This window comes from Saccopteryx leptura, chromosome 8 (assembly GCF_036850995.1).
Source record: "Saccopteryx leptura isolate mSacLep1 chromosome 8, mSacLep1_pri_phased_curated, whole genome shotgun sequence".
Classification (NCBI taxonomy): Eukaryota; Metazoa; Chordata; class Mammalia; order Chiroptera; family Emballonuridae; genus Saccopteryx; species Saccopteryx leptura.
In genome coordinates, this window is record NC_089510.1 from 2163345 (window position 1) to 2185333 (window position 21989).

Sequence of the window (21989 nt, forward strand, 5' to 3'; positions counted from 1 at the left end):
CCGGCACGACTGCTGACACGCTGTGTCTCTTCTAGGGGGACTCGCCAACCAAGTGGCGGACGGAAGATTTCCGAATGTTCAAGAACGGGTCCTTCTGGAGGCCGCCCCCGTTGAACCCATACCTGCACGGGATGTCGGAGGAGCAGGAAACGGAGGCTTTCGTGGAGGAGCCCAGCAAAAAGGGAGCGCTGAAGGAAGAGTAAGCTCTTCCCTTCTGTCCTGTGTTCAGAACAGCTGCTGTAAGGGTTGCCTGTCCCCTGCCCCAGCCTGCCCCGTGCTCTGTGGTGCTCAGACAGCGGCCCTCCTTCAGAGTAAGGGACAGGAGGGCTCTGGATCAGTGCAGTGGGATGATAGGACTGGGATACTCTCAGATATGCGCTAAAAATACCCATAAATTTAAATTTATTTAATTTGTATCTAAAAATCACTAGAATCACTTACTAGTTTAAGGCCAGGAAAATTAAGTCATCCTCATCCAAGTTCTTCAGAAAATGGAATATTTGGGGGACTTCTACAAATCAGACTTAACACAATTTAATCGTCAGTTATTTTACTGGTTGGGCTTTAAAGAGATTAGTTTGTGAGCAGAAACTGTAAGCGATCTGAGTGTTGTGCTGATAAGTGTTGATGAGCTTACGGAACGTGCGTTCAGGCAGAGGGACAAGCTGGAGGAGATCCTGCGGGGGCTCACGCCCCGCAAGAACGACATTGGCGACGCCATGGTCTTCTGCCTCAACAACGCGGAGGCCGCCGAGGAGATCGTGGACTGCATCACCGAGTCCTTGTCCATCCTCAAGACGCCGCTGCCCAAGAAGGTACGGCGGGCCCTTGTCTCTGCAGGTCCTGGGGGGGCGATGTCACGCGTCCTGTCTCCAGTCTCGGAGGTAGTGGTCACTGAGTCGCACGGAAGCATTCGCCCCACAACGCTGACTCCAGCACACGCAGTGAGCAGTCTCTCCAGGTGTGCTGTTTGCTGACGGGCTGTCTGTCTTTGGTATTCCAGATTGCCAGGTTGTATCTGGTGTCTGACGTGCTGTACAACTCCTCCGCAAAAGTTGCCAATGCTTCATATTATAGAAAATTGTAAGTATGATGATGTCAGGTGATAGTCTTGATGTAAACATTTAAGGGTAAGGAGTTCAGAAGAGAGGTTTTGTTAACACCTTTCAGTAATAAGTAATTTGAATTTCTTCATAATCATAGAATTTTCTAAAGTTGGATTGCATTCATTGAACTAAACCACTTTAAGCTAAATTAGCAGTTATTTTTTAAGTGTTTATATCAGTTTCTTGATTAACTTGGTAATAGAACAACTAGGAACAGTTTAAAAAGTAACTTTTTATTGACCATTCAGCCACTTGTGTAATAAGTAAGCTGAAACAATAGCAGTAATTGCAGGCATAAAGAAACGCAGGACAGCAGTCACTCACTACGGGGTGTGCCGTTTAGGTCATCACCACACATCCCGGGCAGTGTCCCCAGTCAGCGGGAGGCGTGTTGCTCGCTGGGATGAAAATGTAACTAACTCTTCCTGAGTTCCCAGAGTCCCCATTTGGGGTTTATGAATTAAGGACATTGTTCTCTAGGGACTGACTCCGAATGGACATTTGGAGGCATGGGCTCTAAGCTGAGCTGTGCTGTTAGCTGTTTTTGCCTTAGACAAGTCACTTGACTTCTGGTTCCATTTTCATAAAACAAAGTGATCAGACTGGGTGGCTCAGTGTCTGGGGGAAGGTTCCTTGCTACTCACAGGGTCTCCTTCAGACTCTTCCGGGTTTTCGCAGGGAAATGCTCAGAACACTAGGAGGTAGAGCAGTTCAGTTACGGTTCTAGGGTTTACCTAGCTCTTGATTGTTAGGAGATTACTTGATTAATTTATTCATACGTTTTTGGGGTTTTTTTTTTTAAGTCTGGGAGGGGTTTGGCCCATAACATGCTGAAGTAGACGGAGGATTTTAAAACAACTGCTATGATAAAGAATGTATTATTTCAATTTCAGTTTTGAAACAAAGTTATGTCAGATATTTTCAGACCTCAATGCCACCTATCGTACAATTCAAGGCCATTTACAGTCGGAGAACTTCAAGGTATGTTTGCTGCTTTATTCTTTTTTGCCTTGTGTATGTGGGGGCTGGGGGTTCGTGAGGCAAGCACAACTCCTACTGGCACCTTTCAGGAGTTACTGTTTTGGAATGGACTGCAGCGCTACCTTCATTATCAAAACCTACTCCCAATTTTTTTTTTTTTTTTTTTTTTAATTTTTCTGAACCTGGAAATGGGGAGGCAGTCAGACAGACTCCCGCATGTGCCCGACCGGGATCCACCCGGCACGCCCACCAGGGGGCGATGCTCTGCTGCAACCAGAGCCATTCTAGCACCTGAGGCAGAGGCCACAGAGCCATCCTCAGCGCCCGGGCCAACTTTGCTCCAGTGGAGCCTTGGCTGCGGGAGGGGAAGAGAGAGACAGAGAGGAAGGAGAGGGGGAGGGGTGGAGAAGCAGATGGGTGCTTCTCCTGTGTGCCCTGGCTGGGAATCGAACCCGGGACTCCTGCACGCCAGGCCGACGCTCTACCACTGAGCCAACCGGCCAGGGCCATACTCCCAAATTTAAAGTTTATTATCTAATGTTATTTTGTCAAGCGTTTTAGTTTTAAGTGATTTGTTTAAATATTTGACTGTTAGTCTTCTCTTTTCACAAACCACAAGTGATCCTTGTTCTGTAGCATACACACTGATGCATGCAGAGCGACGTGTGGGTAAAAGACGGTGGTTCTGGAAGGTCACAGTGCAGTTGAAAAATTCCTAGGCTAGTGACGTCATAACCACCGTCATGCGGTAGTGCAGCACATCCTCATGACTGGAACAATGCTGGTGTGAACCAGCCTACTGTCAGCATATGGAAGTACGAGATAGTCCGTAATACTTGATAACTATAATAAAGCACCATGTTATTGGTTTATGTGTTGATTGTACTTTTACTGTAAAAGTTTGCTGCAGAATGGTCTGTCATCTCACCGACTGCAGCCTCATGAATCTCCTGATGGTCATTTTGCCCTGTGTTTGGCTTAGTCTCCTGTTGTGTACAGGCTTGTGGCCTGGCCAGCGGGCGGCACCGTGCCGCCTCAGTGTGTGGTCGCCAGCTGTCACGTTGAGGCTGTGTGCGTGCTCTGTGACGCTGTGACGACCGCACGGTGACGGAGCTGCTCTGCAGCCTTCCCAGAACGTGGCCCTGTTGTCACGCGGCCCCTGACTTTCATCATTTGGCTGGGTTAGGAACACACATTGTAGTTACTCAGGTTTACCAAGTATTTGCATTACTAATTTTTATAACCTTATGCTGTAAACCAAGTTTAAGAAAAGCCAAACTAACTACCTTAAAATTGAATAGATATACTTTTATAGAAAGAAGACTATTTTGTAAGGAAAATTTTTAGTGTGGGAAGATGCCCAGTGACCCCACCATTTAGGGGATCCAAATAAACAACTCCACTTAAAAATCCTCTGACCTTGAATTCTGACCATAAGTCAGAGTTTATACTGACAGGTTAGGAGTGGGACAGAAACAAGTGTTAGCCAGAATTACGAAGTGTTTCATTGGCCTGGAAAGGAATTTGGGTCAAAACTTGCCTACCCTGATATCCAAGCTTCCTAAGTTTCTGAGATAACTTTTCCGGAGTGTGGCCAATCTCTCGTGGGACTGTGGTACGTGTGGGAAGTTGGTCTTGGGTGGTCAAGAGCAAAGAGTTACTGTTTCTTTTTCATTATATTTATTTGGAGTTTTATTTTTTAATTAAAAAGTGACATTGATTTGTTTAAGAACATGGCAGTGATGTTATTTTCTTTAAATTTAAAAAGAATGAAATCCAGCAAATTGTGATGTTCGTTCTTGTGAGTTGAAGTTTGAGATATCTTGTTCTAAATCGTAATTCATTGTCTTTCCCCTGTTTGTTTAGCAACGGGTAATGACCTGCTTCAGGGCGTGGGAAGATTGGGCGATTTATCCAGAACCATTTTTGATCAAGCTTCAAAATATTTTCTTAGGACTTGTAAATATTATTGAAGAAAAGGAAACGGAGGTAGGTACTCAGTGTCCTTGTCTGATTGTTTTAAAATTTATCTCTGGGGGTGCTGTGGAGGTGGGACATGTCCCAGGTGTGACATTTCCTCGTGAGGACACTACTTCTTGACCACCGTGTAGTGGATTTGTTACTGGGTTACAGGCATTGAAGTGATGTGTGGCAAACTGTCCATTTTGTTTCCTTCTGTGAGAGTTGGTGACTCGTGTTTCATTAGCTGACATGAAGAGGTTTGTAACATATTAGATAAGAGCAAGTAGCCGCAGTGTGGCACGATCTCCCTCGGTCAGACTGAAGGTCCCGCGTGCAGAGGACACGCCGCAGTGCCGTGCAGGGGTCGCTCCTCCCCGTCCTGGGGCTTTTCCCCTCCTCAGGGCGCCTCGGTCCATCTCGACCCCGTAACTGACCCGGCTGTGTTCCCAGTCTCACCCTCACGAGCACCTCCTAACTGGCTCCCGGCCCTGGGCCTGGTGCCTGGTGCGAGTCCCTCTTCCCGGAACCTCTCTTCTCTGCCCGAGGTCCTTCAGACCTCAGTGTGCGCGTCACTTCCGTCTCCTCTGCCCCTTGGGGAGACCTGCTGGTGACACACTCTAGCAGCATGCGTGGTGGCGGCTCCTAGAGGCAGTTAGTTACACAGGTGTGGTGGTGACTATCTGATTGTCCCACCCTATTCTAAGCCCTGTGACAAGGGACCGGGAAGCCAGCCATATTTCTGCTCATTGCCTCCCCGGTGCCTCCCCTGGTGCCTGGTGCCAGCGAGCACTTAGTAACCATTTGGTCGATAATGCGGGGCCCATGGCTGCTGCCCTGTCGGGCTGTCTCTGTGCTCCCCGTGGGCCTGGGATGTGGGTGTCCAGCTGGTGGGCTCGCCTCGATGGCACCCTCGTCTTCTGCAGCGTGATGGACATGAGGAAGTTGGAGACAGGATACCAGTGTGTGTGTTTCCACAGGATGTCCCGGATGACCTTGACGGGGCCCCCATTGAGGAGGAACTCGACGGGGCCCCTCTAGAAGATGTGGATGGGATTCCCATTGACGCTGCTCCCATCGACGACCTCGACGGGGTCCCCATAAAGAGTTTTGATGATGATCTTGATGGAGTGCCTTGTGAGTTTGGGCTTCAGACTGATTACCTCCGTCTCGCTAATAACTTGGGTCCTAAGACTGTTTAATTTCCACACAAGCGGATATGGTTAAAGGTTATAATTTCTGAGTAAGGTGTCATTTGTTAGCTTATCTGTTTTTTATTTCTGCCTTTTCAGATTTCAGATACCCAGTAATACATTTGACTGGGCCAGAAAGGGGTTTCTCTCGGTCACGCCCCTCTGTTGGGACAGTTAGCCTCATCCAGGAGCATGTCTCTGTCTCAGCTGTCAGGAAACTAGAGGTGGAATCTTGTGCACAGTCAGGTTCATAATCCCAGGTGTCGGGTTTTATCCGTTGTTTTTATTGTGAGCATTCCTGACACATTCCATTTCCTGGCTGCCGAACATCAGTTTTGGAAATAAGAATTAAGCTCTTCACTGCATTTGAATCATATTAAGATACTGAGCAGTCTATACAGTCTCTGGTTTAAACAGCAATTAAGTGAAGGTATTAAAGATTCTTTTACTTCTCCATTTGCTTGAAATAATAACAACATTTATGTTCTGTGTTGATTTATACACTATTTAAAAATCGGATTCCACATGCAGAGATTTGGATTAGTTATTGACACCAGAATTATTAGTCTATCTGTGACCTTATTTTATTTTACTTTTTAATAATACAGTGCAACAATTTCAACCTTTTCATCTCATGGTACACAGAAGTTAATCTCTAAAATTCTGTGGCACACCCAAGAAATACATTGCTCACAAAAATTAGGGGGTATTTCAAAATGAATATGAAGTAATAAAATATTCCCTAGTTTTTGTGAGCAGTATGTATTTTGCTAATCTGGCCAAAAAAGAAAAAGTATAATTTTGATTTCATTCACATCGGACAGCTATTGTTGTGTTGGCTGTTGTCACCTTTTTGACACGTGTATGGGGAAAGAGGTCTTGCTAACGACTCGGGTTTGCATGTTTTAAAATCCTTATGCACGCTGGTTGAACGCCCATCAACTCTTGAATGTAGGCCCCTGGAAACCAGGACTGACGGCTTGTCTCTCCTCGACAGTGGACGCCACCGATGACTCCAAGAAGAATGAGCCCATATTCAAGGTCGCGCCCTCCAAGTGGGAGGCTGTGGATGAGTCTGAGCTGGAGGCACAGGGTGAGTAAAGCAAGCGCTGAGCTTCAGGGCGCTCCTCACTGGTGTGTGCGTGTGCGCACATGCAGGAAACTGCTCACTGGTGTGTGTGTGTGCAGGATACTCCTCACTGGTGTGTGTGTGTGTGCGCACGCGTGTGCATGCAGGAAACTGCTCACTGGTGTGTGTGTGTGCAGGATACTCCTCACTGGTGTGTGTACGCACACGCGTGTGCATGCAGGATACTCCTCACTGGTGTGTGTGTGTATGTGCACGCGTGTGTGTAGCATACTCCTCACTGTGTGTGTGTGTGTGTGTGTGTGTGTGTGTGTGTGCGCGTTTTCCTGTCACGTGTTGCATGGTTCGCCCGTGGGATTGTGCTGCCGTATTTCACATCTGGGGGCTGGTGTCTGTGCGGCTGTAGTTGGGGTTTCCTTAGGTTGTGTGGGTGTCGTGCTGAGACGGCAGTTAGAGAAGTCACTGGGCGCCACTGGGGCTCAGGTGCCCCGTAGAGAGCGATGGGGCAGCTGCAGCTCTTGGAAGTGTAGCGGGGGGTTGGGCTCAGGGAAGCCCAGCGTCGACCCTCCCGTAGCGGGGGACTTCTGCGTTTGCCTTTCCTACTTCCTGGGACGTGCGTCACGGGCGCGCCATCTGTCACAGCACAGGATGCGGAACACGGTCCTGTCCCCCCACACACTCAGTGCAGATGGGGAGGGAGGAGCTGGAGCGAGTGTGGAAGGGCCGTGCAGAGGCTAGATCAGCGTAGCCGTAGAGCAGCTGTCAGACGAGAGCACAGTGTCGGTTCTCAAGCTCGGTTCTCCCGCGCTGCTGCGGACACGCTGCCTCACCTCTGGATAACGTCTTCTCTCCCTCGTTCAGCTGTGACGACGTCTAAGTGGGAGCTGTTTGACCAGCACGAAGAATCAGAAGAGGAAGAAAATCAAAAGTAAGAGTCTAAGTTTTGAGCCTTCTCAGTCCCTTACTGCATGCTCTCCCTCATCCACTCGGGGACTCGGCAGCCTGGGGAAGGGACCTCCCGTGTCAGTGCTGTGGAGGGTCGTTCCACCCGGGGAAGGGGACCTCCCGCGTCAGCGCTGTGGAGGGTCGTTCCACCCGGGGAAGGGGCCTCCCGCGTCAGCGCTGTGGAGGGTCGTTCCACCCGGGGAAGGGGCCTCCCGTGTCAGCGCTGTGGAGGGGTCGTTCCACCCGGGAAGGGACCTCTCGTGTCAGCGCTGTGGAGGGGTCGTTCCACCCGGGGAAGGGACCTCCCGTGTCAGCGCTGTGGAGGGTCGTTCCACCCGGGGAAGGGACCTCCCGTGTCAGCGCTGTGGAGGGTCGTTCCACCCGGGGAAGGGACCTCCCGCGTCAGCGCTGTGGAGGGGTCGTTCCACCCGGGGAAGGGACCTCCCGTGTCAGCGCTGTGGAGGGTCGTTCCACCCGGGGAAGGGGCCTCCCGTGTCAGCGCTGTGGAGGGGTCGTTCCACCCGGGAAGGGACCTCTCGTGTCAGCGCTGTGGAGGGGTCGTTCCACCCGGGAAGGGACCTCCCGCGTCAGCGCTGTGGAGGGGTCGTTCCACCCGGGGAAGGGGCTTCCCGTGTCAGTGCTGTGGAGGGGTCGTTCCACCCGGGGAAGGGGACCTCTCGTGTCAGCGCTGTGGAGGGGTCGTTCCACCCGGGAAGGGACCTCCCGCGTCAGCGCTGTGGAGGGTCGTTCCACCCGGGGAAGGGGACCTCTCGTGTCAGCGCTGTGGAGGGTCGTTCCACCCGGGGAAGGGACCTCCCGTGTCAGTGCTGTGGAGGGGTCGTTCCACCCGGGAAGGGACCTCCCGCGTCAGCGCTGTGGAGGGTCGTTCCACCTGGGGAAGGGGACCTCTCGTGTCAGCGCTGTGGAGGGGTCGTTCCACCCGGGGAAGGGGACCTCCCGCGTCAGCGCTGTGGAGGGGTCGTTCCACCTGGGGAAGGGGACCTCTCGTGTCAGCGCTGTGGAGGGTCGTTCCACCCGGGAAAGGGACCTCCCGCATCAGTGCTGTGGAGGGGTCGTTCCACCCGGGAAGGGACCTCCCGCGTCAGTGCTGTGGAGGGTCGTTCCACCCGGGGAAGGGACCTCCCGTGTCAGTGCTGTGGAGGGTCGTTCCACCCGGGGAAGGGACCTCCCGTGTCAGTGCTGTGGAGGGGTCGTTCCACCCGGGAAGGGACCTCCCGCGTCAGCGCTGTGGAGGGTCGTTCCACCTGGGGAAGGGGACCTCTCGTGTCAGCGCTGTGGAGGGGTCGTTCCACCTGGGGAAGGGGACCTCCCGTGTCAGCGCTGTGGAGGGGTCGTTCCACCCGGGGAAGGGGACCTCCCGCGTCAGCGCTGTGGAGGGGTCGTTCCACCTGGGGAAGGGGACCTCCCGTGTCAGTGCTGTGGAGGGGTCGTTCCAGCTCTCCGCTGTCCCCCAGGAGGCGAGAGCTTGTGGCTCCTGGCCCGCTGTGTCTGGCTTCTCTCCCCCTTTGGGCTTATTTTTCTGTGCCGGGTGTTAGGTTCTAGCCCAGCAGCTACTCAGCAGTTCCCTGCGTTTGTCTTAAATCTCTACTGTGGTGTCACAGAGCGTGGTTATTAAAATGCGAACGGGAAGGACCTGCCTCTTTCCTGCTGGACAGTACACACCACGTTGCGACCACTGTGTGTCATTTAATGTGACAATCTCCAAAGACCCAGCACTAGAGGGAGGATGTTTCCTTGAACCAATAAAGAAATTAGAATTTTGAAGTTTGCTCTTCGGTAATCACCCCAAAGTTGTTCTTGCGATTAACGCCAAATGGAATCATAGGGATCCCTCCTCCTAAACTCCCCTGCAAGTTTACATTTGTAGTTTTTAGATAGCATCAGACACCTTTTTAAGTCGCAGCGAAGGAAGCTAGTTTCCCCCAGCGGGAGAAGAGGTGGCGTACGACGCACAGGCAGGCTCCTGTTCTCTGGGCCTCGTGCGCTGTTGCTCTCAGACGGAGGGGGAGGGGGCGCGGAGGGACGGTCCCAGCACGACTGGGCGTTGTCTCTGTGCGGTCAGGAGATGGGTGGTGGCCACAGGCAGGTTGCTGAGATGTCCAGCCTTTGTGGGGACACAGTCTGACGAGGACAGGTGACAGCACTGGGGCCTTTCTGTAATTGTTGGTGTGAGCGGAGCGTGTCCACATGCTTGTGGCATGTTTCCAGAACATGGCTGTGTTCTGCTGATGGAAATGGTGATTTGAGCCTGTCAGGAGGGTAGGCGTTGGGAACAGTTCTGCTTTCACACAGTGGTGTGCTCAACCCCTTTTACATCCACAGTCCCGTTACTGACACCTCACCCTGCAGAGCCATGCCGTGGTGGGGCGTGTGCACCTGCGCGGTGGCTGTTTGATTTAGGGAGAGGCATGGGCAGAGGCTCGCCGAGCTTCAGTATTATTGCTCAGCTGGTTCTGTTGCTAAAGGTATGACTGATTTTTTTTGCGTAAGTTTGTTATCTGTTAGTTTGGAATGGGAGTGCATTTTACTGTGGAGAGTAGAATACGCATACGTTCATTCATACGGTAAGCATAGAGCACCGAAAATACAATTTACATTTTCTGACTTTACTAGGAGCTCTAAATAAAGCATAAAAATGATTTTATGAAAGCACACAGCAAGGAGGAAAGATTTTCACATACAGCTTTCTTGTCCTTGAAATTTTTCTCTGTCTCACTACTGCTCGCTAATGGCTGAATCCAAAGTGCCTTTTTACTAAGGAGCTGTTTTTTCAAACTAGGAATTATTATTTGTGGCAGAAATGTGATTTAAAAAATATGTAGCACCTTGAACACTTTGGAGAAAAGTTCCAGCTAATAATATAACTTCCTCTGTAATGAGTTCTGTGGGTTTAGAGTCCTGACTTCCATTTCTGTGAGAAGAGCAAGGTGGAGTTGTGATGAGATCTGACCTAGAACTGGCGCCTCGAGAGCTGAGGTCTAAGCCAGTGGGGACACTGCTGGGGCCTTCACACGGACACAGCGTTGTCGTTTAAACAACTGTGTTTAAACTGCTGCAGAGCAGCCGCTCACTTGAAGTCTCGGTGGCATGCTCAGTGTGGAGTGTGCACCCCGCCCCTTGAGGCCCTTGGTGCATCGAGAGGGACAGGTGTGTCTCCTGAACACAGACCATCCTGTGCGTGCTGCTCTGTGACCCACGTTTGTCACCAGTGCCGTGGGTGTTAGTCCCAGTCAGTGCACGTCGATCTGCTCTGTGGTCGTCTGTGTTTGGACGCAGTCATCCTGATGAGTTCACAAGAAGTTTACCAGGGAATGTCGGAAATAACCAAAAAACACATAGAAACAAACGTAAGCAGCAGGCTGGAATGAAAGTGATTCCCATCACATAGGTCCCACGATTTAATGAGCTGTTGGTTCTTACTGATTGACCCTTTCCAGAGGGGTCCTTCAGCAGACACCTGCCTTATTACACACACATGCACACATGCACTTAACTGTTTAAGAGCATCTGAAATACCCGTAAAAATTTTATGCACCATAAACAAATTCTTGTGTTTCAAATATTAACTAAAAAGTGCATTTAGGAGCTTTCTGACATATGAACGAACTATTAAGTGAAAAGTTTATTTCTAAAAATAATAGTTTTTTGTTTTGTTTTTAATAGTTGATTTTGACTTCTCCTTCCCTAAGTCGTATTGTTCTCTATCTGTATGTGGTACTGATGCCCGTGGGCTCTGGAGTATGGGGTGTGTACGGTGCTTTAGCAATGTTCTGGAAGGGACGTCTGGGTGAGAAATTAAACCAGTCTTCTTAGTAGTGTGTCCTGAGTCTACGTGGCCAGCACTTGACTATTAACTGTCTTGCTAAAGTTTTCTCTCTCTCTCACACACACACTCCTATGGCAGAATGGATTTAGTACCCAGATACCAACATACAAGGGCCGGGGAGGCTCAGAAGCTGGAGGGAAATGACCCAGGTACGAGGCTGAGCCAGCACTGTCAGTGTCACAGTGTCACTGTCCTCTGAGTTTGTACGCAGAGGACTTGTTTTACCCAGAGTTCTCCCTCCCTCCCTCCCTCCCTCTCCCCTCTCCTCTACCCCCCCCTCACACACACACACACACACACACACACACACACACACACACAGCCCAGTCCTGCAGCTCACAACTGCTTTCTATGCCCTTCAGGAACATTCCGTTAGCCTGACCCGCTCTCCACAGAGCTGCCCACCTGTCTGTTCCCACTGGACAGTTCTGGGATGCAGGGGAGATTTTTACTTTGTATCCTTCCCCAGCCAGGCACCTGGTCTTTCCTCTTATCTGCAAAGAGCCAGCTCAGCTTTCAGAACCGTTCAGTGTGCCAGTATTTAAAATCTGCACGCTGCTCTCTGTATCTAGGGGCGTGTGTGGATCGGACCGGCTGCGTGCTGCACTGACCGTGTCTGGGTGTCTTCTTGGCCCCAGGCCCTGCTGCAGGGGACACGGGAAGCCACAGGGAGCTTTCTGCCCTGCGGGCTCACGGAACTGCTGCGAAGCTTGTCGCAGCGCAGAAGGTACACACGGCGTCAGCATAAGCAGAGCTTTTAGAGGGTGATGGTGTTGGAGCCCCGACTTTTTCTGTGGAGGAAACAGAGAGTTTTGTACAATTGTCTCTTATTTAATGAAACATATATTTTGTTTAAAAAAAAGGCTTAGTGCTGCACTGTCCTCGTACATCTTGTCAGCGTTATTTAAACTGCCGGCCGTTTGCGCTGGCCTGTCCGACGCTGACGCAGTGTGTTCCGCTCGTCCCCACAGTCAGGAGGAGGAGAGTGAGGACGAGGAGGACACGCAGAGCTCCAAGTCCGAGGAGCACCACCTGTACTCGAACCCCATCCGGGAGGAGACGGCGGAGGCCAAGTTCTCCAAGTACTCGGAGCTAAGCGAGGAGAAGCGGGCCAAGCTGCGGGAGATCGAGGTGGGCCTCGCCCGGCGCCCCGCCAGCCCCTCGCCCTCCCACCCCCCTGCGCCGGCTCCCCTGGCACCTCCCCGTGCACATCCCGCCACGCTGGACGTCCCCGTGGCCACTTCCTTCAGGCCCTCGCCTGCTGCCCCTTCTCCGGGGTCTCTGCTTCTTCGTGCGCGCACATGCACGCGCACACGCACACGCTCCCCCTCTGTCCGCACAGCCCCAGCCTCCGTGCTCGCTGTGGGGTCTTCGCGCTGGTGTCCGCTGCTCCTGTGGGCCCCCCATGCCGGGCCTGTGCGGGAACCAGACCCCCCCCACGCGGTGTCGTTGTGCTGAGAGGGCGAGTTCCTCAGGGCAGGAGATACTCTCACGGTCTCCGGCCTCCCGGGGGCTGGGCCCGTCTGACCAGTGGTGCTCCTGCACGGAGTTCTGTGTGGGGTTCTGCTTGCCACGCCCTTAGCTGTTGCTGCTTGCTGTGTTTGCCCTTCTGTTTTACATACTTGTTGCAAAGAAAAGAATTACATAAAAGAGGTAAGCAATACTTGAAAAGCTAGTGATGAAGAAATTTATTATATGAATGTCTTACTTCACAGCTCAAAGTTATGAAGTTTCAGGATGAATTGGAATCTGGAAAAAGACCTAAAAAACCAGGCCAGAGCTTTCAGGAGCAAGTAGAACACTACAGAGATAAGCTTCTTCAACGAGTAAGCAGTGCGTGTGCTCAGCAGCGACTGTGTCCTGGAGTTGTTTGTGTGGTTACCTTGAATACTGGTGTATTGGTGTGGTAAGGAAAATAGATTCCAGACTGCATCCTTGGTGTACGAATGCTGGGTACGGAGGACAATTAGGAACATTTGAAGTTTGATGTTGTATAATTTCCACTGGGAAAAGGGTATTTTACCACAGGCACTGCCTGTAGCGAGGGAGGGCCTGCTGAGATCTGCCCCCACAGGGGAGACCCAGTCGGGAGAGGGCTGGTGAGCCTGAGAGGCGGGCAGCCCCGAGGAGCGGCCCAGAGACAGGGTGGCATTGGGGTTGGCGCGCTGATGGAGAAACACGCTCTGTGTGCGTGCCACACGGACCCCCCTGGAGATGGTGGCAGGGGTCAGGTCTGCACAGAAGACCCCATCAGGACGCCCCCTGTGCCTTGGTGGTGGCATGTGTCACCATGTGATTGTCAGGCAGGCGGGGTGCTGGTTGAGTGTATGATTGGTCGGCAGAGGGTAGCCACCGCCTCGTTGCTGTGAGTGAGCTTGTGGGTCACGCCAGTGGCAGAGCCAAACACGCCCGACAGTCACTGGCCACAGAGCAGAAAGTGTCTCCTGTCTGGGCACTGGCAGGAGGCACGTGCCAGCCTGTGGCCCCCCCAGCCCTCGGGGTGCTCACTAGGGGCACGTCCATCGGAGAGCAGCAGGTTCTTGCTGGTGGGGAGCTGGCTCTGTGGGCTCCTTCAGTCAGAAGTGGCGATTGTCACATCTGAGGACAGACTAATAAGTTTTCTTTTCTGGTTTATATAATTGTATAGCCACATAGTTCTTTTCATAAATTAGGATTTAAACTTTCCTATACAGCTGGTACTTGTGTCTCTAACTAGTAAGATTTTCTGATGGACAATTATTGTGAATAGCTCTTTTTCCTTTTTATCCTATTGCCTTGGTAACAGCTCTGTGCTGATTAAATCAGCTTGCTGACTGACTAGTGTCCCTGCAGTCTTACCGTGGGGGGGGGTGGCCAGGTCAGTGTGGCGCGGGCTTTGTCCAGCTGTGTTGGAGAGGGACAGCCCCCACAGGGAGGTCTCAGCCCCAACTGCTCTGTGACCCCCTGGGCGCGGCACAGGGCCTTCTGCGTCTCCTTGTCCCCTGTAGCGTGACAGCAGAAGTACTGTTCTTGTGGGGGCGGGGGGGCGGCAGGCAGGAGAGGTGTGGGGGCCGCTGCCTGGGGGGGGCAGGAGAGGTGTGGGGGCCGCTGCCTGGGGGGGCACGGTGTGCTCGCTGGCCACAGGACAGAAGTGGCTGGTTTTCCTGGAAGACGAGGTGGTGTTTCTTACATGGTGTTATTCCTTCTGTTGTGGTTTAAAAGTTAGTGAGGTAGAGGAGAGGATGTTAGTACACACACAAATGCGATTAACCAAGATTCATGTTTTTAAATGACTGTTCTTTCTTTAAAAAACAACAGGAAAAAGAGAAAGAATTAGAAAGAGAACGAGAAAGAGATAAGAAGGATAAAGAGAAACTGGAATCTCGGTCCAAAGACAAGAAGGAGAAGGATGAGTGTACCCCAACAAGGAAAGAGAGGTAGGCGTTTCTGTCACCCCTCCCCTGTGCTGGGGGTGCTCAGTGGGGGTCCTCTTTATAACATTCTCCCACAAGCCCGAGTGTTTCCCATGGTGAGCGCGTCTGGCTCCCTGGCGGGGGCGGGGGTCAGCGTGGAGTCCCGGGACCTCCTGTCTTCCCCTTTGCCTGTGCCGGCGCCTTAGTGGTAGCGCAGCCCGAGAATGCAGTGACCATGCTGAGTGTCAGACCTCGGGCCCAAGTGACCGCACAGCTGGCCCGTCTTCCTTGTTGTCTCCAGCAGAAGCATTTTTCTCCTGCTGAGCCCCCCTCCCCAGCCTGTGAGGACGTGCCCCTCCCTTGGTCTTTATTCTAGTCCGTGTCACCGACTCAAGTCTCTAACTCTGGTTTAGTGGAGAACATTGCTTCAGTGAACCTGGTAAAAACCAAGTGAATGCAGATAAAAAATTCTGGCTTAGTCACTGCAGATAGTTACAGGTAGCATAGTTTTTGCATAAATAATAAATGTTACTTTTTTTTTTATTATTGTTTTGATATAATTTCAGCTTTACAGGAAAGTTGCAAGACTAGTGTAAAGAATTCCAGATGGTCTTCCATGCGTGTTCCCCAAATGTTAAATGGCCTTGCTCCTCCCCTCCCTCCCCCCTTTCCTCCCCACTGGAGAGGGACCTGCCACACGGCCCCGTTTTCATATGTAAACCACAATTCCAGTTTCAGGGCGGTGACATTAACATAAGAAAACATCCCTGATCGGAGCTTAGTGAAAGTGCGGTTGTCTTGGTCATCTCAGCCCAGGAGAGGCCTGTTCACTGGGCTCAGCTTTGGGCCCGATCAGTCTGTCCCTAGGTGTGGTCGGGCCCAGAGCGCAGTGCCAGCCTGGCTCACTCCCTGGGGGGGCTCTGCCCACAGGAAGAGGAGGCACAGTGCGTCCCCGAGTCCCTCGCGCAGCAGCGGCCGGCGGGCCAAGTCCCCCTCTCCGAAGTCGGAGCGCTCGGAGCGGTCAGAGCGGTCCCATAAGGAGAGCTCCCGGTCCCGGTCATCTCACAAGGACTCTCCCAGGGACGTGAGCAAGAAGGCCAAGAGGTAAGCGCACGCCGTTGCCTGCAGTTCCTTGTCATTCCACCAGCTTTAGAAAATTTGATTGGCAGCCATTTTTGAAAGGGTTTAGAAAACAGAACAGAGACCCTGTCGTTATAGGGGCGGGCCCTGCGGCTGAGCCTGGGAAGCCTCGCACAGCGCGGAGAGGCCCGCGGGCTCACGGCCTGGGCTCCCTGGCGGCTCCACCTCCCTGTGCGCTCCGCTCAGGGTTCCAGGCATCTGTTCTGGTCTGGGCTGAAGGAAGAGCACACTCCCCTCCTCCAGCAGTCCTGACAGCAAGTTCTTGGGTAGAGACTTGTGAAAATAAATGTCTCTTCAGTCTATAGTTTACTCTCTGCTTTTTTCCTTGTAGTCCCAGAAAAGTGGTTCCGAAATTTTTCTTATCTGGTGCTATTTTCCTGAGAGCTAAAACTTCATATTGTCACCGTCGGTAGTAAAATCTCTATGACTAGATAAGTAATTACATGTGTGTTCACACACACGGGTGCCTGTGTTTGGTTTAGCCTTCTGAACAGCACTCACAGAACAGCGCTGGCTAGTTAGCGGTTCCCCTGCGTGGCCCTGGGCAGTGGGGCCTCTTCCCTCAGGGAGAGAGGCTGCAGGCTGCCTGTGGTTCTAGTTTTGTGATTGGTGTGAGAGGCCAGGTTGAACTTGACCTCGTGGTTGTGGAGGCGGGAGCCTGAGGAACGCAGGCAGTGAGTGAGGGGCTCCCTAAGACTGCAGACCCCACCCCAGGGGGCGGGGCGGCAGGAAGGTCAGGGTCTGTGCTGAGCAGGCGGGGTGCCCAGGCCGTGTGCACGCACCGGGCGAGCCCGAGTCTGGGAAGGAAGCGTGCGGCCTGTGTGTGCCGCTGGGTCGAGTCCGCCGATGAGCTCGCTGCAGACACTGTCAGGAGCCCCTGCCGCCCCGAGAGCTGCGATAACGTGTTTCTGTTTGTTTCCTCAGATCACCGTCTGGTTCAAGGACACCCAAAAGGTCTAGGCGGTCGCGGTCTCGATCCCCCAAAAAATCAGGGAAGAAATCCAGATCCCAGTCCCGGTCACCACACAGGTCTCACAAAAAGTCTAAGAAAAACAAACACTGACATAGAGTTCTAAGATGCTGTCACTTATTGGAAATGCGATTTTGTTTTGTGCCTGAACGGTCTGGGGTTTTTTTTGTTTTGTTTTGTTTTTTTAATCAAATGAAAGCATTCCTGGGATTTTGTTTATCTGTTTGTGAACGCATGGTGAGCTCATGAGTAACTCCTCTGTAGACCTGTTATGTTCTATGCCGTGTCGGCCGCTCTCCTTGTGGCCCTGTCCACGATGGACTCTGCTGTGAACTCCACCGGAAGCTGGAGAGCGGGCCTGCCGGGCAGCGGCCTCATCTCAGGATGCGAGGCCTCGCGAAGCCTGTTCATGTCTTCCCCGTTTTGTAGTTTTGACAATTGGAATTAGATTTCAAATAAAATCTGAAGAGAAAACCACAATGTTGTTTTTTGCCCTGTTGGTGACATCAAGTCCCTCAAAGCTCCTCTGAGTAGTTGCACCGTCTGTTGTGTTTGTGAACCTGACACACTTCCAGGCTCCCTCGTCCAAGCAGCTGGAGTTCTGTATTTTCTCAGACGACGGTGGAAGTCACGGTGCCCGAGACTCCTCTACCCGGTAGGTGTGCGGAGCGGGGTCTTCGATGAGACTTACGGGTATTCCTAGTCCCCAGAGGTCAAAAGATGAGTGCGTTGGGCGTGGCCTTCTCTTCATGGAATGCCAGGCTGATGTTTTTGTGGTTTTTTAAAGAAGCAATATGATTTCAGTGCACTCACCTATGTCCTGAGCAAGTACTTACTAGGGAAAGATTAGCTCTCTGTCCTGACATCATCTGTTACGGAACAAGTGTATTCGATCAAGACATTTTCTAACAAGAACTAGCCACAGACGCAGTTTGAAGCTGCCGTGTGTGCCTCTGCAGGCCCTTTTTAAACCCTGGCTATGGTGTCCTTTCCACAAGGTTCTGTTCAGGCACCTTAGAGTTCTGTTTTGTTGTTGTATTTTTTAAAAAGAACGTTTTTAGCTTTAAGTAAATTTTAAAAATAAAGTCATTTTGAGGAAACGGCGTCCAGTGGTGTGTCAGTTTGCGGTGCAGAAGGTTGATTGAAGCCACTTACGGAGTTGAAATGTGTTTCGCAGCGGGAACAATGGCTGTGTCTGCGTAGGCAGAACCCTCTGACCGCCGCCCCGGCGCTGCTGCAGTGTCGTGTGACAGAGGGCGGTGAAGACTCCAGCTGACCCTACTCTTTCTGAATCTGCCGCTGTCTCTCATTCAGGCATTTTTCACTTGATTTATGGGTCCCCCTCTTAAAAGAGAGAGTAGAAAACTGTTCCAGTGATAGCTTGCTTTTAAATTTTTTTTTCAAGTTGTTTTACTTAATCTTGCCCTGCCACAGAATAAGAGGAGCTGCACCGTCTGGGGGGGTCGCTGAGCAGGAGGCGTGTGCCCGCCCGGCTGGCAAGCCTGCAGTCGCTGTAGAGCAGGGGTCGGGAACCTATGGCTCATGAGCCAGATGTGGCTCTTTTGATGGCTGCATCTGGCTCGCAAACAAATCTTTAATGAAAAAAATAATGTTAAAAATATAATGCATTCTCGTATTACAATCCATTTCCTGCTGCTCATGTTCATGGGGGGGGGGGGAGCTGGAGCCAATCACAGCTGTCCTCCAGGACAACACCAAATTTTTATTGGATAATGCGTAATGTACACGGGTCGTTGTATGGCTCTCATGGAATTACATTTTAAAATATGTGGCGTTCATGGCTCTTTTAGCCACAAAGGTTCCCGACCCCTGCTGTAGAGGGAGCCGGTCAGACAGGGTCACCCTGTGGGCCTTCCCACCGTGCGACACTGCTTGGAAGTTACTCTCTTATCCACAGTGTCGGAGTGGTCATTTCTCAGTGTGGCTCGGAATAACCGTGGACGTTTGGTGCTGGTTTTTTACAACCCACAAACATAGTCATTTTTGAAGTTAATACGTTTATTTTTCTGTTTATTGCTGGGAGAAGGGAATTTTACATCATGACCTTTTCTTTGCACATCACGCGTGTGGAGCACCTGCTGCTGCTGAGATGGCAGGTGCGGGTCAGAGAGCGTGAGGGGCCCTGCAGCAGGTGGCAGGGAGAGCCTGCTCTGTCTCAGGACGGCAGGAGGAGCGGGCGAAGGGGCGCTGAGGGCAGGTGGCAGGGAGAGCCTGCTCTGTCTCAGGACGGCAGGAGGAGCGGGCGAGGGGGCGCTGAGGGCAGGGGGCAGGGAGAGCCTGCTCTGTCTCAGGACGGCAGGAGGAGCGGGCGAGGGGGTGCTGAGGGCAGGTGCGGTCAGAGAGCGTGAGGGGCCCTGCAGCAGGGGGCAGGGAGAGCCTGCTCTGTCTCAGGACGGCAGGAGGAGCGGGCGAGGGGGTGCTGAGGGCAGGTGCGGTCAGAGAGCGTGGGGCCCTGCAGCAGGGGGCAGGGAGAGCCTGCTCTGTCTCAGGACGGCTGGAGGAGCGGGCGAGGGGGCGCTGAGGGCAGGTCGGCTCCGGGGCGTGTTGGCTGCTGCCATGAGGTCTGGCTGTTCTGCCAGTCAGTGTCCCCAAGCGGGGATAGTGGCTTCCTGCGGGGTGGACGGAAGGGGTATTCTCTCAGGTTGGGTAATGTGTGTGTTAGATTGTTTTATGGGCATTATTTTTTCTTTTTCTGGAGTTGTAGTTTTATTTAATGAGAAATAATTAAAATAATTCTCCTTGGATTCTGTGAAAGTCGAATGGGTTGAGAAATTGATGAATAGTAAGGGGAGGTAGTCTGCCATGTTATAATTGCATAGTGTTCGTTTCCTATGTAAGAGCACTCAGATCAGTAGCAGGGCCTTCTGGTTGGAGGAAGTGTCCCTGTCCGGCTCTGCTGGTCAGTTACCCGTTCCGGCCAGAGCTGCCTAGGGGCAGAAATCCTGTCGTCCACTTGCCTTACAGAGGGCAGGGCAGGGCAGGGCGTGACCATTTCCCCTCCAGCCTGACGTTTATAAACGGGCTCCTTCCCAGGTTACTGCCCTTCTGTCTCCCCTCTTCCTCAGGTGAGAGGAAGGACGTACATGAGGTGGCGGAGATGGAAAGAACCAGGTTTGGGATGTTTTTGGACACAATTTATTACTGTCAGTAAGAGCATGGGCTTTTCTGAGCTGTCATGTGATGAGAATTTAGGGATTAAAGAACTGAACAAAAGAGCCCTGACCCCGAAGGAGGCTCTTATTTGGCTCAATGCTTTTGGCTTTTCAGCTCAAGTTGTGCAGAAGTGAGTGTACACTGACCTCATTTCTCCTTATTGCAGACTTCCTGTGGCTTACCCTGAGACTTATCCTAGTTAGAGTCTCTGAGGGAGCAGACACTGCTTAGCACTTCCGTAATTTTCCCCCCAAACTTGAATTTTCTTGAGCACTTGAAAAAAAATTTTTTTAAAAGAAGTTCCTGTTGTGATCTAATTTAGTTGATGAGAAATAATTCTTGACCTTGTGGCGGTGTAAGTTCTGAAAAATTATATGCCCATGAAAAGTGTACTATTTTGATTATTAAAAATGAGAGCAGATTAATCTGTTTGCCAAAGTGACTTTTCAACCTCTTCTCATGACCATGATAGTGTGTTTCCTGAGCAGAGAAAAGTGCTTTAAAAAAGATAATGCCCCTTTTGTGCATTTAACAGGAGAGCTTTTTTCCTTTCTTGTTATTTTGTTTCATTTCAGTGGAATAGCTAATTACAGAAATGCAGATCCTGGTGAGGGACCGCGTGACGGGGGATTACAGAAACCAGATTCTGGTGAGGCGGTGACGTGAGTGTGAGGGACCGCGTGAGGAAGACCTCCCAGAGTGTGGGTTCTTCCCATTTCACACGCGTGTTGCTGAGTCGAGTACAGGGGGTTTCGTTCATCATCCCTTGGCTTTTTTCCTGTAGTTTTGTTAGTACCCTCTCAGGACTTAGCGAATACACAGGTGCACGCCCCGGGGCGGTGCAGGAAGCTCCCAGTGGGGACCTCTGCAGCCCGGAGCTCCATCTTGCGGCCAGGGGGCGGTGACAGGGCACAAGCCACATGCTCCTGTCATTTGTCGACTTGGCAGTGAAGCGTCCTCGCTGGTGTCCGCGTGTGGCTGTGCTGCGCGTCCTCGCTGGTTTCCGCGTGTGGCTGCGCTGCGCGTCCTCCGGGGCGTCCTCGCTGGTGTCCGCGTGTGGCTGCGCTGCGCGTCCTCCGGGGCGTCCTCGCTGGTTTCCGCGTGTGGCTGTGCTGCGCGTCCTCCGGGGCGTCCTCGCTGGTGTCCGCGTGTGGCTGCGCTGCGCGTCCTCCGGGGCGTCCTCGCTGGTGTCCGCGTGTGGCTGCGCTGCGCGTCCTCCGGGGCGTCCTCGCTGGTGTCCGCGTGTGGCTGCGCTGCGCGTCCTCCGGGGCGTCCTCGCTGGTGTCCGCGTGTGGCTGCGCTGCGCGTCCTCCGGGGCGTCCTCGCTGGTGTCCGCGTGTGGCTGCGCTGCGCGTCCTCCGGGGCGTCCTCGCTGGTGTCCGCGTGTGGCTGTGCTGCGCGTCCTCCGGGCACACGGACGCAGCGGGCTGCTCTCTGGGCTGTTGCTCCCTTGTTTTCCACACGGGGATGACGTAGTCACGAGCAGCGGTGTAGGGTCCCCTGTTGTCTTCTCACTTTTAATTTCTTTAATAAAAACTGGTTTCATGGCAAACCCAACTTCACGCAGAGTTCTGCACGGCTCCCCATGCAAGCGTAGTAACTGTGTCTGGTTCTTGGCAGCGTCTTCCGGGAGAAGAAGGTGACGCGTCCTCTCTCCAGGTCGTGGCTGAAGGGCTCCTGCAGGTCACACGTTTCAGCTTCAATGAAGTATTTTCCTGATAGATTATTCTCTTGATGTAGGAACTTTTATTCCCTCACTGGTTCTCCTTTTTTGAGGAGCTCCTTTGTCCCATTTTGTTTCAAGGAGGGACCTCAGATACTGTATGGAGTGAGCACTCACCCGCCCGCGGGCAGCAACCTGTCTGCACGTATTGAAAGCAAAACCACAGCATCCTTATCATGCTGAAAGGAATTCCCTGTTATTCTAAAAATAACTCCCCATTTGCCCATTGTTGGCCACCCCATTCTGCTTTCTGTGAGTTTGTCCCAAGTCCCTCGAATAAGGGGCGTCATTCATAGGAGCCTTTGTCTTTCGGGGACTGGTGTGTTTCACGGGGCGCAGTGTGCTCCGGGTGCGTCCGTGGGGTCCTGTGCCTGGGTTCTTTTTCCAGCCTCCTTTCTCTTTGAAGCGTGTGTTTCCTTAGACCTAGAGAATTTGAAAAGGCCTTTTCCCAAACGGCACATCAGTATCTCTC

The 21989-nt window shown here is 52.2% G+C and overlaps 1 protein-coding gene across 7 annotated transcripts in view; it reads left to right on the forward strand.

Annotated features, from left to right (window-relative positions):
• The window catches only part of U2SURP (U2 snRNP associated SURP domain containing), a 49133-nt gene extending 31419 nt beyond the window's left edge, over window positions 1-17714 (forward strand). For 4 of the 7 annotated variants that reach the window (XM_066347820.1, XM_066347821.1, XM_066347822.1 and 1 more), the window contains 13 exons: window positions 36-199; window positions 653-815; window positions 1004-1083; window positions 2000-2087; window positions 3954-4076; window positions 5027-5183; window positions 6237-6332; window positions 7188-7254; window positions 12090-12249; window positions 12834-12944; window positions 14416-14534; window positions 15441-15614; window positions 16575-17714. In XM_066347820.1, the coding sequence (XP_066203917.1) occupies window positions 36-199; window positions 653-815; window positions 1004-1083; window positions 2000-2087; window positions 3954-4076; window positions 5027-5183; window positions 6237-6332; window positions 7188-7254; window positions 12090-12249; window positions 12834-12944; window positions 14416-14534; window positions 15441-15614; window positions 16575-16713 (1641 nt within the window). In that variant the 3' untranslated portion in view covers window positions 16714-17714. Of the gene's footprint in view, window positions 1-35; window positions 200-652; window positions 816-1003; window positions 1084-1999; window positions 2088-3953; window positions 4077-5026; window positions 5184-6194; window positions 6333-7187; window positions 7255-12089; window positions 12250-12833; window positions 12945-14415; window positions 14535-15440; window positions 15615-16574 lie in introns of all 7 variants that reach the window. The other 3 variants (XM_066347817.1, XM_066347818.1, XM_066347819.1) reach the window with 1 other exon arrangement.
• Window positions 17715-21989: the final 4275 nt, after the last annotated feature.